The sequence below is a fragment of the Leptinotarsa decemlineata genome, unplaced genomic scaffold (genome assembly GCF_025532065.1).
Source record: "Leptinotarsa decemlineata unplaced genomic scaffold, Ldec_3_MD MMD2_tig00000199_RagTag_RagTag, whole genome shotgun sequence".
Taxonomy (NCBI): domain Eukaryota; kingdom Metazoa; phylum Arthropoda; class Insecta; order Coleoptera; family Chrysomelidae; genus Leptinotarsa; species Leptinotarsa decemlineata.
Window position 1 is genome coordinate 15,654,697 of NW_027412544.1, and position 15,066 is coordinate 15,669,762.

Below are 15,066 nucleotides of genomic sequence, written 5' to 3' on the forward strand. Positions count from 1 at the left end.
TTTATATTCACGAAATCAAACATAAAAATTAAATCAAAAGTAGGTATAAAACAAATTGTTATTTTGCAGTATGTATGAAAAGATAATTTCAATTTCATTTCATGAGTTTGATTTTTTTTAAGTGATTTCGTAATTGTTTGTTGATTCGTATTGTTAATTTATAAGTTTTCGCCGCGGGTTTGTACTGTGAGGTCAGTTTCGTTTCGGCCACTTTGATTTCATTCACACATGCGCTAGAATTTGATTAAGGTTTTGAGATGTGTTTCCATTGACACCCGTAGCTTGTTTCAATAAGCCAGACAGTCACACTTGTACCTATCAGTTCATATCTTGAAAACGATTGAACCCATTTTGATGAAACAGGCTCTGTTCCCTGAGGCGAAGTTAATGTTAACCATAGAAAAGAACGGTCACAATCCGAATAATAGTTGTGGGGAGAAATGCGTAGAAAAACATACATACAAACATACGTGTACAGACACATATACCAATACATTTTTATATCTTCATTCGTATGGAAGCCCTAATAAATGAAAACATTACCAGTTTCAGTCTTGGTTTCAATAAAAATACATACATATAAATGTTGCGTTGAAACCTCCTTTTTTGAAGTCATTAAAAAAATACTGAAATGGAGAAGGTATAAACGTCCCAACAGCCTTCTTGAACTAAACAAAAAAAGTGTCATTAAATGGTGTAAATTCAAAGAAGATTAAAGGGGAAATGCAGCCGGACAAATGATTCTTTTCGGAGATAGGTAATCAAAACATGCAAGGTAAGAGGTTGCCCACTCCATTATAAAACTGATATTGATGCATCATCATTTCAACTCTATTTTGAGTACCTACCATTACATTTTTAACAGGCCCAAAAACTGCTTCGGCTAAATAATGTACACGATGAGTCGTTCGAATTTCGAATGGTAGACAAAAAGCTTTTGTTAAAGGCCCATTAAGTACCCACAATAGATAAGGGTTTCGACTTGTATCGAAAAGGACGAATGTATGCTTGACCAATCTTATTTAAATTATTCATTGGTTTTATTGGAGATTAGGATCATTTGGTGTTTGAATATTCTTGTTTAGATTTGCGTTTTGGAGAAACAAAAATTTCACATTGGTTATTGCAGTTGAGAGAAGTTGAGAGAAAATACTAAGAAATAAACTTCAACTGTCACTTTTAAACCCAAACTTTTCACGACTTCATTTCGGTCCTTGTACATGTCGGGACTTTTATCCAAAAGAGTGGGTCGATTGCAGACAGCACTGAATTATAGCTCCACATCGTAATCTGCCGTGATGACTAGTGTGTCAACTAGGGAAAGCCGTTTTTACCCCCCTTGTGAAAGCCTCCACTCATCCTCTTACATTTTGAGGAGGAGACGTGGCGACTCCCGCTCTGCTTCTTCTTCTGAAAGCTCCATTGGACTCTTGCATTTTGGCGCTAAGAGCCTTCCTCTATTTCGGGAGCGAGAGACGTGAAGCTCCCCGTGTCAATGGGCGCTAACTGATGCAAATGTGTCATGTATATTACAGAAGACACTCGAAAGTGGCATTGCAGTGGAAATGAATTTTTTTAGAAAATTTTCGGAAAATTCAAAATGGACACGAAAGAGAATATCTATTCTAAACAAAATTGAAAAGAAACATCTACTTTAACAAGAACACAAGAACATATACCAAGAAACATTGTTGGCCACTTTTAAACACACAGGCAATTGATTCGAAGGAACTAAAGGAACAAAAAAACTCAGAAAAGTAGTTAAGGCAAAAATAAAGCAGTGAGAGAAAAAACGAAAATGTTCACGAGAGAAAATATTCAACTGTGTACCTGTAGTGCGTACCACGCGTACCACGCAGAGGCTACTGCGGTGGTACGTGGTGATGTTCCAAGTACGAGTATTATATATCGGGATTGTTTGGGCCGATGCGTCATCATTAGTTCACGGACAATCGGCAACTGTGTATAGTCAAAATTCAAGAAGACGTTAGAACGAGGACGAGATTATTTTGTTTGTTTAACCTAATAAAAACAGTTGTATGAACTAAATTGTGACTCAGAACTATATACAGCAAAAGTTTTCAAAAATGTTGCTCGTGGACTCCTGGGTTGAAAGGCGTGCGGACTACGCATAAATAGCTGACAAAGCAGTAAAGTTTTCAATTCCATTCACAATTTCCTACTTGTGCAAGATAGCATTCTCTTCACTTGTGTACCTGAAAAACCAGTATCGGAATAGACTCATTAGTGTGGAAAATGATATCCGTTCAAGATTGAGCAATATTAAGCCAGACATTGCATCAAGATCAGCCTCCTCATTCAAGTGTTGCATTCTAGTTTTGTTGTATTTTTCTTACAGTATAATGTGTTTTATATTTATGTATTCCTTGGTCATATCAATTAATAAAGTATTATAACACTACACAGAATTTTATTTTTCATACTCATCGTTGGAAAATAGGTTAGTTAGGTTAGCAAAATAATAAATAATGTACATATCTCATCCATAGTTACCTCCACGAGTGAAGGTACGCAAAATAATTTTGACTTGTAAAGTGGTACGCCAGGAAAAAAGGTTGGGAAATACTATGCTAGATGACTTCTTGTATAAACGTATTTAGGCATCACGTAACTCTCTTGTACGCCTATGGTATGAAGACTAACCGAAGGACAGAAAAACTGGTAATGATCTCAACGCCAACACATACTGTACTTCGGCTTTCGTTCTTTTTCTTTCCTTTATCTGCCAGCACAACTGGGTCTTTGTAATGTGTGATACGCTGCGACTCAGGCTTTTAAAAACCAGATGCTTGAGTATCCCTCCTTGAATAACCTATTCAATTCTAGTAGCGACCTAAAAAATGGCCAATCGCATCACGAATGTCGACAATGAATTTGTTTTTGATTAACTGAAAGAAATGCCGAAATACAAGGAGGCGTGTAAATAATATCAGATGATAAACAATTTCTAGTTGGCCCCCGTACCTAGTCATCTTTCGTCTCGACACTGGATGGGAGATTGTGTAAAAACCAAAGAAACCTGATATTTCGAATGAATCTCGTCTTTTTTTATAAAAGGGACAATGAACCATCACAATTTTTATTATTGGTCCGAAATCGAAGACTCGCAAAAATAAAAAATTAACTGAAATTTACGGCGACTGAAATATTTTATGTCGGAAAATCTGTTAGGAGAAATGTGTTCGCCATTTTTATAAGATTTAATGGATCCGACATTAACGAAGTTATAGTTATAGAATAGAGTCATTAATGAAAGTCACATGTTTCGAAGGATGGGATCCTTCACACTGTGCATTATTAGGTATTAGACAGTATTTGAACAGAAAATATTCTGCTGATGAGTGAAACATTTCTGTCTACATCGCCAAAATCCCCAATTGACTTGTGTTAGTAATTGAAATTTTCCCAGAAATACTTCGAAAGGTTTGAAATCGTCAATAACAAATTATCTACCTTAGTATGAAAACATACAATATACCATGTGTAGTGATTTTACTTTTGAATGTGACATATTATATTCAATTATTGTCTCCATTCGAAAGAATTGGTAGATAATCTGATTACCAAAGTGACATTTCATTTCAATTACATGGCAATAATAATAAATGAGAATTTTGTTGGTTTACCATATTCAAAAGATATTTTCACCAAGACTGATGATGATAACTGTGAAATATTTGGCTTATTTCGTTTGATTTTACACATCCAGTATCTCAACCACCTAGGAAATTGAACTTCATCACTAGTTATTTAATGTTTTTTCTTCTTTGTGTCAAGTCCAAATCAACAAATGCAATTAATTTTAGTAATGGCATTTGAATGAATTCCGATACACCCAATTATTCGAAATATTCATCAACTCGATATTTATTTTCCCATAATTCTGTATGTAATTTAATGGTGTATGATAATCTGAATAATTGGAATTTGATCTGTTTCTGCGTGAAGTCAACGTGCTAAAGTTATCGAACAATTACTTTTTCCGTTTCAAAAATTTACCAACAAATTTGAATTAATACAATTCGATTCGATCATTTTTCAAATGATATCTTTTCTTTCAGTTCGTTCCCATATCGAATGATATTGAAATAGTTTCAATATACTGTCCTACTGTTGGATGAATCTAGAGTACAAAGTTTCATTCATGGTCCATCAACAGTCGAAGCGATTTCGACCCACCATAGGTCTCATCAGAGGAGTTGGACTGAACTAAGACTAAACTGTCCTCAAAGGACAAGTCTGACTAATAACCAAGTCGAATTCAACAACGTGTAATAATATTTAATACTTAGCTTTATCACAGCGGCTAACGTTTCGAAAAAACTTCCTTTTTCATTCTTGAAACCATTTGTCGAAATACACATATTTCTAAAACAAGCATATTCAACAGTAATTTTTTTCAGGTTTCGAGAACGGACAAGAACGTTTATTCGAAACGTTATCGATATTTAAAAAGCTAAGTATCAACATTTTAGTTTATTTGAAGTCAGTATTTTTGAATATGACAAGTTACTAAATTCACTCTTCAAAAGTTTTATATTTTAGTAATTTTTTGAGGTGAATTATTCAGTCTATCCTTCATTATACCTGAGCTGGTTTTTTGTTGATCCAGATTTATTTATTTTTCAGATTGTAGAGGTTTAAAGCCCAGAAATAATGAAGGGACATTGAATTCTCCACAAAAATAATGTCTTTCAAAGACTACTTAATTGCTTTTTTATACAGAGGGCAATGTTTTTTTCAATATTGATGACTTTCAGCAGTTCAAATAAATCCCTTCAGAGAACTCTGCAGATGACTGGCTGGAATTTGATAAAATTGGGTTCTTTAATTTATTGCCAAAGAACTGAGCATGAATGTCAATTTCCTCTAAGGTGACATCTACGCATCCTTAGTACATTTTCGTGATTATTTTTGGTAAAGTTGAAATCTATGCATGTAGAAATAGCGCTGACGGGATCCGCTGCCCCCTGTAGGATGCATCACTTTTGGCCTCTTATACCATCCAAGATATCAACATTTATTTCTTATTATAAGACAATAATTAGTGTAGCGACTGGAGAGAACAAAATCCAGGCTATTTGGCCGTGGTCGAAAGGAACTTGTGGCACCAAACTTTTCGTCTGTTACCAGACATCTTCAGTACTGAATGCATCAAATGCGAGGAAGAAGGTAGGATCTCGCAAGATACTTCACAAATCTTATTATCAAATCTTATTATCAAAACAACTTCAATCAATGAAAATGTTCCGATATCACAAATACATGCATTAAGCATAACGTGTTCAATGTAATGTTTGGTGTTTGCATTAAATTATGAAACTAACACTCTTTTTCGAATTGTTTTCCAGACTTTCCATTACTAACAACATTATTTGTATCTACAATGAATGGGGTATATTTTTAGGAAAGATTAGGAGAAAGTTTTTTAATTCCATAAAGAGTATTTAGACTACAAACTGAATACGAAAAAGTGGTTTTCGTAAAAATCAATGTTCATGTGAGATTAAAACTGTTTCGAATGTTCTTTGTTTCGTGTATTTCAATGTTCATGTGAAAGTAGTTGTTTCGGGAAGCCTTTTTCTTTCATTTGGTACCTGAGATTTCATTTTGAACTTAATTGTTTTCTTCCTTCCTTTGGATGTTTTCCACGTATTTTATATAAAGATGGAGAATTGGAAAGCCAAACATTTTTTGTCGCTGCCTACCTCATTATTGTATCCCACTTACCTATGTCATTCTAGATTAAGTTTTACCATACCAAGTTTTCGAAAAATTAGTGGAAATCTTATTTTATTGTATTATATATCTATTCATTATTATTAGATTGAATATTTTCATTGCATTTTGAAGGGCGTAATATCTCATTTGTTTCATTATGCTGTTTTCAAAAGTAGAACGGTGAAATTATTTTTTATGACATATTAAAATATGTATGTTTAAAATATTTTTTATTCGTTAATCAGCTATCGCACCCCTACGAATAACAACCCTCAGAAGTCAAAACTTGTGTGAGCTAAGGATTAACAAAGTCTTACCTTTTAACGTGTGATTCCTAACACATGTTGGATGATAGCGAGTGAAAATCGAGCGTTCTGCCTGCGGCTTGAACCATCGACTCACACATCGGCCGATTGACTGAGTGAACAAAGCACCCACGTCGAATCGCCCGGCTACCAACTGATAGCCTAAAATCCATAACTCCCAGGGCTGCTGTCTACATTTTTATTAGTTTTACCACTAGCACTACTGAAGTACTTCGTGATTTCCTTCATGTAATAACTATTATCCTTATTCAAATTCTCTAGGTTTTTGAAAGGATAGACACTTTTCAAGTATGTACTTCAAAGACATCGTGATACCTGATGGGATCCAATATTGAATTTGTACCGATTAGCGTTTATTGCTCATTAAAACAGCCATTAAATATAAAATGTTTCATAATATTTGTTGGAATATCTAAAAATGCACTTTATATTCCATATAAGTTATAATTATGATTAAAGAATTGAAAAAAAATACATTAATGACAAAAGACGTGTGAGAAGATTTATTGCATTTAATAACAACTATAATCACAAGGCATTTAACGATTACCAGTGTTTGAATGACAGATAAAAATAGGTAGAAAGATAAGTCATACCCCAATGTGATAAATAATAGACCTAATTGTTTTACTTCAAACTTTATTGACCAAAATATTATTTTTAACCTTTTTGGGGTTATATTAGGTTTTAACGAATCTCTGTCTCTTTGCATATTTACTCTGACTGAAAATAAATAAATTTCTCTGATATATCAAAGAAACAGTTTAGATAATGTTGAAGATATAAATAAGGCTATCAGAAGCGATTATGCTCATGGATTTTCATAAATACTGGCTGTAATCTTGGCGTCAACTTCTGCAGCTCTCGATGATACTGTACTGATTGGAAGTCACTTTCTTTATGGCCTAAGATAGGAGGCTGAGCAATAGCCAATGGATACGAACTCGTTCCAAGTTGGAATGGAATGATTCAGAAATCGTGTGTCGTGTTACTCAGGGAAAACTAATATAGTAAATTTTCTTGCAAACATACTTATATAACTATTGTCCATGCAAAATAAATAAGTATTTCTTTTAAATTAAAAATATTAATAGAAACATTTCAAATTCACATACAAAAATCAACAAACATCTACTGTTGAATATTTCATAAAAAAATCTCCTCAACAGCTTCAGTTTCAGAAAGATTTGAATTTGCCCCATAAAGTTTTAAATTCACGAAATCATGCATCTCATCTAAATTCCTACTCTCTACAGAGTTTCATAAAATACAATACTGCTCTGATAGCAACGAGATAGTTAACCCGCCTCCGACGTATGGTAAATCGCGATGATATTCGTGACCAAACATTAACAATTGCTGCCTGAAATAAATGAATACAACAAAATGTCATTCGATTCACTTCCGTATGTTGTGCCGCATTTGTTGCATAACTCAAATAATTGTACTATTTCGTCTTCGAAATGAACTTCGCGGAACATGCACGACGTATTATTTGTATGGTGAATTTTATTTGAACTCATTTTCTCGGAATAATATGTTGATTGTCGATTTTAGATAAAATATTCACTTCCGGGGTATACGTTACATTTGTTTATTCAAATCAAGAACGGCAACTTCCAGTGTGTTCTTGGCAATGAAGAGTAATTTGCACACAGTGTTTCTGAAGTACCTGTGCTAACTTATAACTTTGTGGATCCCTAGTATTTTTTTTGAAGGTGATTTGGGTACTCCAGAGGACTGGGCAAATATTCGGTTTACTGTGGCCTGGTTACCGACTTGAATAGTAAAACACAATAATAATTAGATGGCAGACGGCTTAGAACTCCGTAGACGAGCATCATCATGGTCAGGCAAATGAGGAGACCAGACCAAAAAAGCTGAAGAAAGTCTTCAAAATGGCCTAGCAAAAGTATGTTTCAGTCATATGTTTGGCGATTTTTCACAAGAACATAAACTAATTTCGCATCTTTTCATGAACATCGCACCATTACCCCCTTGTTTGTTCAACTTACAGTTGATATAAAGATGAATTATAGAAGCTCCTAAAACCGATGCCTGGAAGTTTATTCTTCAAGTACTCCGTTATCCAAATGGAAGTATATTTGTGAAGTGTATGGAACAAGTGAAGCAAATGATTATATTTGCTTCAGTCTCTATTTACTTTGAGGTTTGTCAGATGCAGTTTCTACTGATTATTTTTTCGTTCCTCGATAAAATGTCTTTGTTTATGATTCGACAATGGTCATTTTCCGAAGCTCCATAATTTTCACAATACAGAATAAAGAGTATCGAACTTAAAGGAGATATACAAATATTTTTCTCAATTTATTTTGTTTTCTTTGTTGAATCGAGATTTTTTTGAATTATTCTTGTTGTAATTGTTCCCTATATCGAAGTGTTTTGATTTGCTAACTGCATTTGCCATTTTTAGCAAGACGAGTAGAACGAAAAATCAGCTGTCACTTTGACAGTCCTGATTTTTATACCTTGTTATTAACTTCATACCATTATGATATCAAGTTGAGCGATGTCCATCAAATTGGAACAAGTACTGCAGTTGGAGCCTCAAAACGAACTACTATTCAGAGGGCCTTTCACCGAAGCCAATACAGCATGCATGAAACTAACAAATCCGACGGATAAAAGGGTAATGTTCAAAATTAAAACTACCGCTCCGAAAAAGTACTGTGTTCGCCCGAATTCCGGTATACTAGACCCTAAGGAAAAGAAAGAAATAGAGATATGTCTTCAACCATGCATGTACGATGCTACGGAAAAGAATAAACATAAATTCATGGTGCAGAGTGCGTTTGCGCCGAGTGGCGAGTTGAACATGGAGAAAATTTGGAAAGAAATCATTCCCGAACATCTAATGGATTCGAAACTCAGGTGTTCTTTTGAGATATCCAGCAATCAAAGCGAAATAGAGGATTCTAGAAATTTAAGTCCGGCTGCTTCATCTACCCCAGTAACAAAACCATCCGAAATTAGTCTGAAAAGGGCCAAGCTGGAGATGGACCAACTGAAGGAGGAAGAGAGTTATTTGAAAGAAGAGAATGCCCGTTTGAGAAACGAAATTCTTCAGTTGAAAGAACAAGTTCGTGTTGTGTTTCCGGCACAAGCGGTGATCATGAATCCTTTGATATATATGGCTTTGTCAATAATATTGGCTGCTTTAGGCATTGCTTTCGTGAAGTTTCTGCTCTGACTATAATTTTAAACACCTGGGATATTTGTACGGTAGAATTGCTGGAACATTTACTTGTTTATTTATCCGTAATTATTTTTATAAGGAATGTTTTTTTCTGTGGAATAAAAATTTGTCCAGATTTGTTTTATTTTATCTTATCTTCTAATACATACGTACTCAAAATTGTTGGTGAAAATATTCAGTATTTCATTCGGATAAAATCTGTTTTGCATTAATCCAGTTAATGACTGGCCAAATATGTACATGAAAAGCTAAATTAGACCAGGATTTTAATCACGTTTTATAATACTTGTATTGATAATTTTTGGTGGTGGTAAGGTAGTCTCAAACTTGAAAATAAATGGCACCTGATGAAATTCGTGAAAATGTGGAAACGTTAATTTATTTGAAGATAAGCTAATTTTGATACAATTTTGAATAGTATAACTTTTGCATTTCTTGCTTATTATTTCATTCAGTTTTTTATCGGTCAAATTTCAGTGGCTCGCCCCGACTCGGTCGAATGGGTTTTTACTTCCCTAAAAGCAAACATTTCAAAGTGAATGAAATATGGAGAACAAATTGTTAAATTTTCCAGGAAGCCAGAAATGTTACTGAGTTAAAATAAAACTCGGGTAGGAATGTATCCAATTTGTTACACTTTCTCATAAATAAAATAAAGGAATTTAAAGGAACCATGTCTGTCCTTTTTATCGAATTCTTGAAGAAACTTCGGATTCAGAAACTTATTTCTAAAAATACCAACCACTCGTATTGTCCAAATATTGAGAAATTACCCAAAACAAGGACAATCAGCCATTCAGAAACATTGAAATACAATATAACTTCAATTTTTCAACCAGAATACCTCATTATCCAGGAAGAAAGTTCGACTACTCTTTATTTTACGAAAATTGTCTAATAATAATGTCCAGTACCTAGTACTCAATTTTCTTTAAAATTGTTCCTTCCGTTTATTATCGATTACGGTCGGTAGCTAGTCCAAGTAGTCGACTCTGTACACATCGTTGATACTATCTGCCTTGGTTATAATGAAAGGTTCAAATCTTCAATCTCGTCCCGTCGATAACATATTGATTACCGAACGATAGTGGTTCGAATTGCTTGGCGAAGTCAGTACAAACATTTAGCTTTAACATCAAGATGATTGAAAAACGATCGATTATTGTGGATTGTTAAATCAGTTGATGAAAGCGTAATATTTTGATTTTAGTGCTTTTTTTAAGGTTAGGTCAAAAGTGAGTGTCGAATAGACAAAACACAAACCCTACAGGAAAATCCTTAAGGCACTCTACGAGCCGTGCCTGTGCGAAAGTAGCGATTCACATCGGATTTGAATCGCTGGAGATTAAAACCATTTGGAAAAACGTTCTCAGGAAGTTTATTCCACATAAACGCAGTTTTCCAAATGAAAGAGTTCTTTAACAGTGGTGTTCGAGGTGTACTGAGTTAAACTTCAAAACAATGCCACAGTCTGTCACGTATTTCTGATATGTACCGCTCTTGGTGGAATCAAATGTGCCAAGTCACTTGAACACGTTCCGTGAAAGTACCTATAGAAGAGAAACAAATCTCCAACCTTTCTTCGATGTCCCAGACTATCAAAGTTGGAACTGATAATCGCGTCCTCAAGCAGGCGCATGTCTCTTTTCTGGATGGAATCCAGCAGAATTTTTGTTGTAAATCTTTTGGGTTAACTATAGTGTAATTTCACAATTACATTATCACTTATTTGTTGTATATTAGTTTTAACATGGTACATTTAAAATTCAACCGAAAATGACGGTTTTTGATTTTTCCATAAACAAACTTTTTGTTTATGGAAACATTTTTTGGAGTAAAAATATACTGAGATAGGTTTATTAGGTAGTATATTGTTATTTTTATATCAATAACTTTGTCTTCTGGATACATTCATAAAAATTATTTCTTCAAAAAAATAATTCGAATAAACTGCTCAAAATATTTATTTTTTTATCCTCTCTTTTAACCGCTAGATTTTTTAATTACATCTGAGAGGATAGTAAGAAATTAGGTTATGAAAATTATTGTACATTCAATATTGTGACGTTTTTAAGTATCTAATAAATATATGTTACATTTCTTGGTTAACTAATGGATAATCACCTAATTTAACAATTAACACAAATTTTTCGCAGCTTATCCCTAATTTCCACATAAAATTGAAAAACTATGGAATATTCTGGAACAATGACAATACCAGTCATCATGAAAACTGATAGTTATTCTTCAAGGTTCTATGGGATTTTGTTTTCTACAATTTTTTTCAGTTCTAAATCAAGAAAATTTAGGTTTGTGTCAATATTTCTTTTGGAAAAAAATATTTGTGTGGCGTTTTTTGAAGTTGTTCACCGTCATTCGTTTAAGTAAATTTCTCAACATTTCTTCAACAGGAGTGACGATTCACTAAAGTGAATCCATCTGGTTACCGAAAAATACTTTTTGTTTGTTGTCCGATCGAAGGGATTTAATAAGATGGAGCATCTGCCGTACAAGATTCCGCTAAATTATCAATTCACATAACCAAATAGAATAAAAACGTTGCGGTCCAAAATAATATTGCGTTACACATTGTAATTATATACTCTTCCTTATGTTACATATAAAATTAAAAAACATGTCGGCTGTCTACATGGGAACGATATAAATGTAATTAAGAATGCCGTTATGCAAATCTGTCATTATAATTATTACCTACCTGGTTGTTTTGACGATTAGCCATTATTGAAAAACTCGCACTGTCCCATCGGCTCAAGATTATAATGGTGTAAGAATTTGTGACTTAATGAGAATACTTCGACTCCGTTTATTTTGGCTAAAATATCTAGTTACAATATGAATAAGTTATCGACTCGTTATTTAGCCAATAAGTCGATTTACTTGACTACAAAAATAAAAATTAATTGAGTGAATGAATTCTGACAAATTATTTCACCCAAATCTTGAGGGTCTCTGAGGGTTTTGCAAAAAGGAACTACATTTTGGCACAAAAATAATTTTAAAACCAATTGGAGGTTTAACGACCGTATATAGTTACATATTCAATATAGATAACACCCGATTTTTGTCTTTGCTTTTCCGTTTAATCTAATGAAAAAAAATCAAATGACTTCATAGGCAAGTTAGCTAGTTAGATGTTTTTTATTATGTTGTTTCCAATTATCCTTGGAAGATATCTCATAACGATATCATTATCCAAATTAACTAATGGATGTAGGATATTCAGCCCTCAACGAGTCACTCTCACTTGAACCCTTAACAGTTGAAAATTGTTTACAACTGTTAACAAAACCTATTTAATAGATTTTGCGATCTCCGTTCTGTAAATCGTATGTTAAAAGGCAAACCTTGTTAATCCTTAGCTCGCACAAGACTTTTGAGAGTTGCCGTTCGTAGGGGGCGACAGCCCGTTAACTGAAAGCGTATTTTTTAAATTTTGTGTAAATTCCAAAATTATTATATTACCCTCGAAACAGTCTAAACCAGCAACCAGGAATTTACATTTAATGTATCTGGACAAGGAAATAGTGGTCTGAGACAAGATATAGTGGCTAAAAGTAGATAAAATCAGAATTCATGCATTTAGGATTCTGTTATCAGACACCGCTTTTAAGAAACACAAATTTTGTCAATGATTTTCTGCTGGATCACGAATGTAACCTTTATCAGAAATCCTTATTAAATAAGATGTTGAATAAAATGTTATCAAAACGAATTATATCTTAAGCAAGTTTTTGCAATCCTCAAGAAAGTTATTCTTTCCAGGAAAAAAGTACCTGATTTTTATGACTCGAGGCAAACGATGCGGCATCGGTCAGCCTCAGTCGTATTCATGCTCAAGTGAGTATGCACCTTGAAGAAGGAATACGATATCACAAAACTTGTTCAGGAGTTGATAAATATCGAAAGAAAATTTTGATCAATACAGAACCAAAATTCTAGTCACTCGAAAATAACCCGAGTCGACCAAGGATCAGTGCTCGGCCCTATTTTGTTCCTTATCTATGTGAATGACCTATCTAATATCGATATACAAGGGAAGTTTGCAATGTTTGCAGACGATACAACCTTACTATGGCATGGAAATGATACAGTATTGTTCCATTTTTACTCTAATTAATAGGCTGTAAATTGACTGATGTATTTTATTTATTTGGGTGTCAATAATAATTTTTTTTCTTCGACAATAAAGTACATTTTGAATTGAATTGATTTGAAAGTAAGCTTGTTTTGGTGTTAGGTTATTCCGTAAAGAGATCAGGTATGTTTTGTTTTCATATTTCATATAATATTTATCGATGCAGCTTTTAAGACTGCTTTTTCTCAAAATTATAAAGTTTCAAGTTCACTTTTCAAGCTGGTACTCAATTTTTTATGATAACGAAACTTTAGAGATGGTATAGTTTTGGGTCACCCGGTATACACAGGTGATAAACGAGTTAAATCGATAGTTTTACAGCTGTTCGGAACCGTTGTTTCACATACAGAATAAAGCAAACAGGACGTTATTTTGATCATAAACACGCATTATTCAATTCTGTATCATTAAAATATCTTACGCATTCATCAATATGCTTCTTGAACAATTTTAAAAACAACTGAGTACATCGACCCTGGTAGAGCACCAAATCTTTTATTGTCGCTCTCGAACGATTCCAGAAATTCAAGTAAATTATTCGAAGTTGACTCGTCATTTGCATATCGTTTGCATAATACAGACACTCGAATGACATTCTTTATTACGATAATCGGAAATCTGTTTAATGAGATTTTATCATTTCGAAAAATAATTATTACTAACTTCTATCGAGTATGCAATTTACAGGCTAATTATGCGAGTTGACTTGAAAAGGTAGGTAATTCGAGGGAGTATATATATTCTTTTTCGCGATTTTTAAGAACCGGTAGAGCGATGACAGCTACAATTTATACTCGGGACAGCCCACATCAAATTCCACACAGAGGTTTATTATTCATTCCGATAAGAGTTTACGACCAAATCCATCCAAATGAAAAGACTGGTGCATGGGCTGTGGTTAAGAGCCAGACCATTAGTGACTTGTACTTTCGATAGCAGATGAGTGTCCGTGACTTATGAAGCACTGAAAGCTATGTTATCGTTAGGAAAGCTTTTTGTTCGTGGGCTGTGCAATGATTTTATTCGTATCTACAGTAATAGTTCAACAACAATGGTCTCGAGTTTTTCAAAGACAAAATATTTGATCTCTTGATGAAGCTGTCTAATTTTGTGACGTATATGAAGTCTACAGAAAGAATGTCAATGTTATGTCAATGCAAAAAAATACATTGAAGATATACTCAATACATTTTAGACTCAAGCAATACTCTTTATATATTATTGCAAAATATATTTTATTACTTTGAAACCGATAAAATGATGAAACAGCTTAAGGCTAGGCCATTAAAATACTTTTACAACGATAAAACGTTTCTTTTTTTTCCAACAGCGATAAAATTGACATGCAGCGTTGAAATTAACATAAATGCTTCAGAAATTCACAGCTTTAATTTTATATTATAATTATGACAGTAACTCGACCCTAATTTCGCTGAGACATCTCAAATGGATATGCTGAACAAATAAAACTCATCAATACAATGAACAGATACAAAAGACCGAACTGAAAAACAAATTGCCATACTCCACTGATTCACGTAACTTCACTAAAATAAGACAACAATTCTTGAATACCAACGATTTATATATATATATATATATATATATATATATATATATATATA

At 33.5% G+C, this 15,066-nt stretch overlaps 2 protein-coding genes across 3 annotated transcripts in view; both read left to right on the plus strand.

Annotated features, from left to right (window-relative positions):
- N (neurogenic locus Notch protein) overlaps positions 1-15,066 on the plus strand; it is a 196,344-nt gene that overhangs the window by 57,963 nt on the left and 123,315 nt on the right. The gene's annotated exons all lie outside the window — the stretch shown is intronic.
- LOC111503673 (vesicle-associated membrane protein-associated protein B/C) lies at positions 8,489-9,400 on the plus strand. The gene has a single exon (XM_023158035.2). It carries the CDS (start codon positions 8,599-8,601, stop codon positions 9,277-9,279), a length of 681 nt encoding a protein of 226 aa, XP_023013803.1. The 5' UTR covers positions 8,489-8,598; the 3' UTR covers positions 9,280-9,400.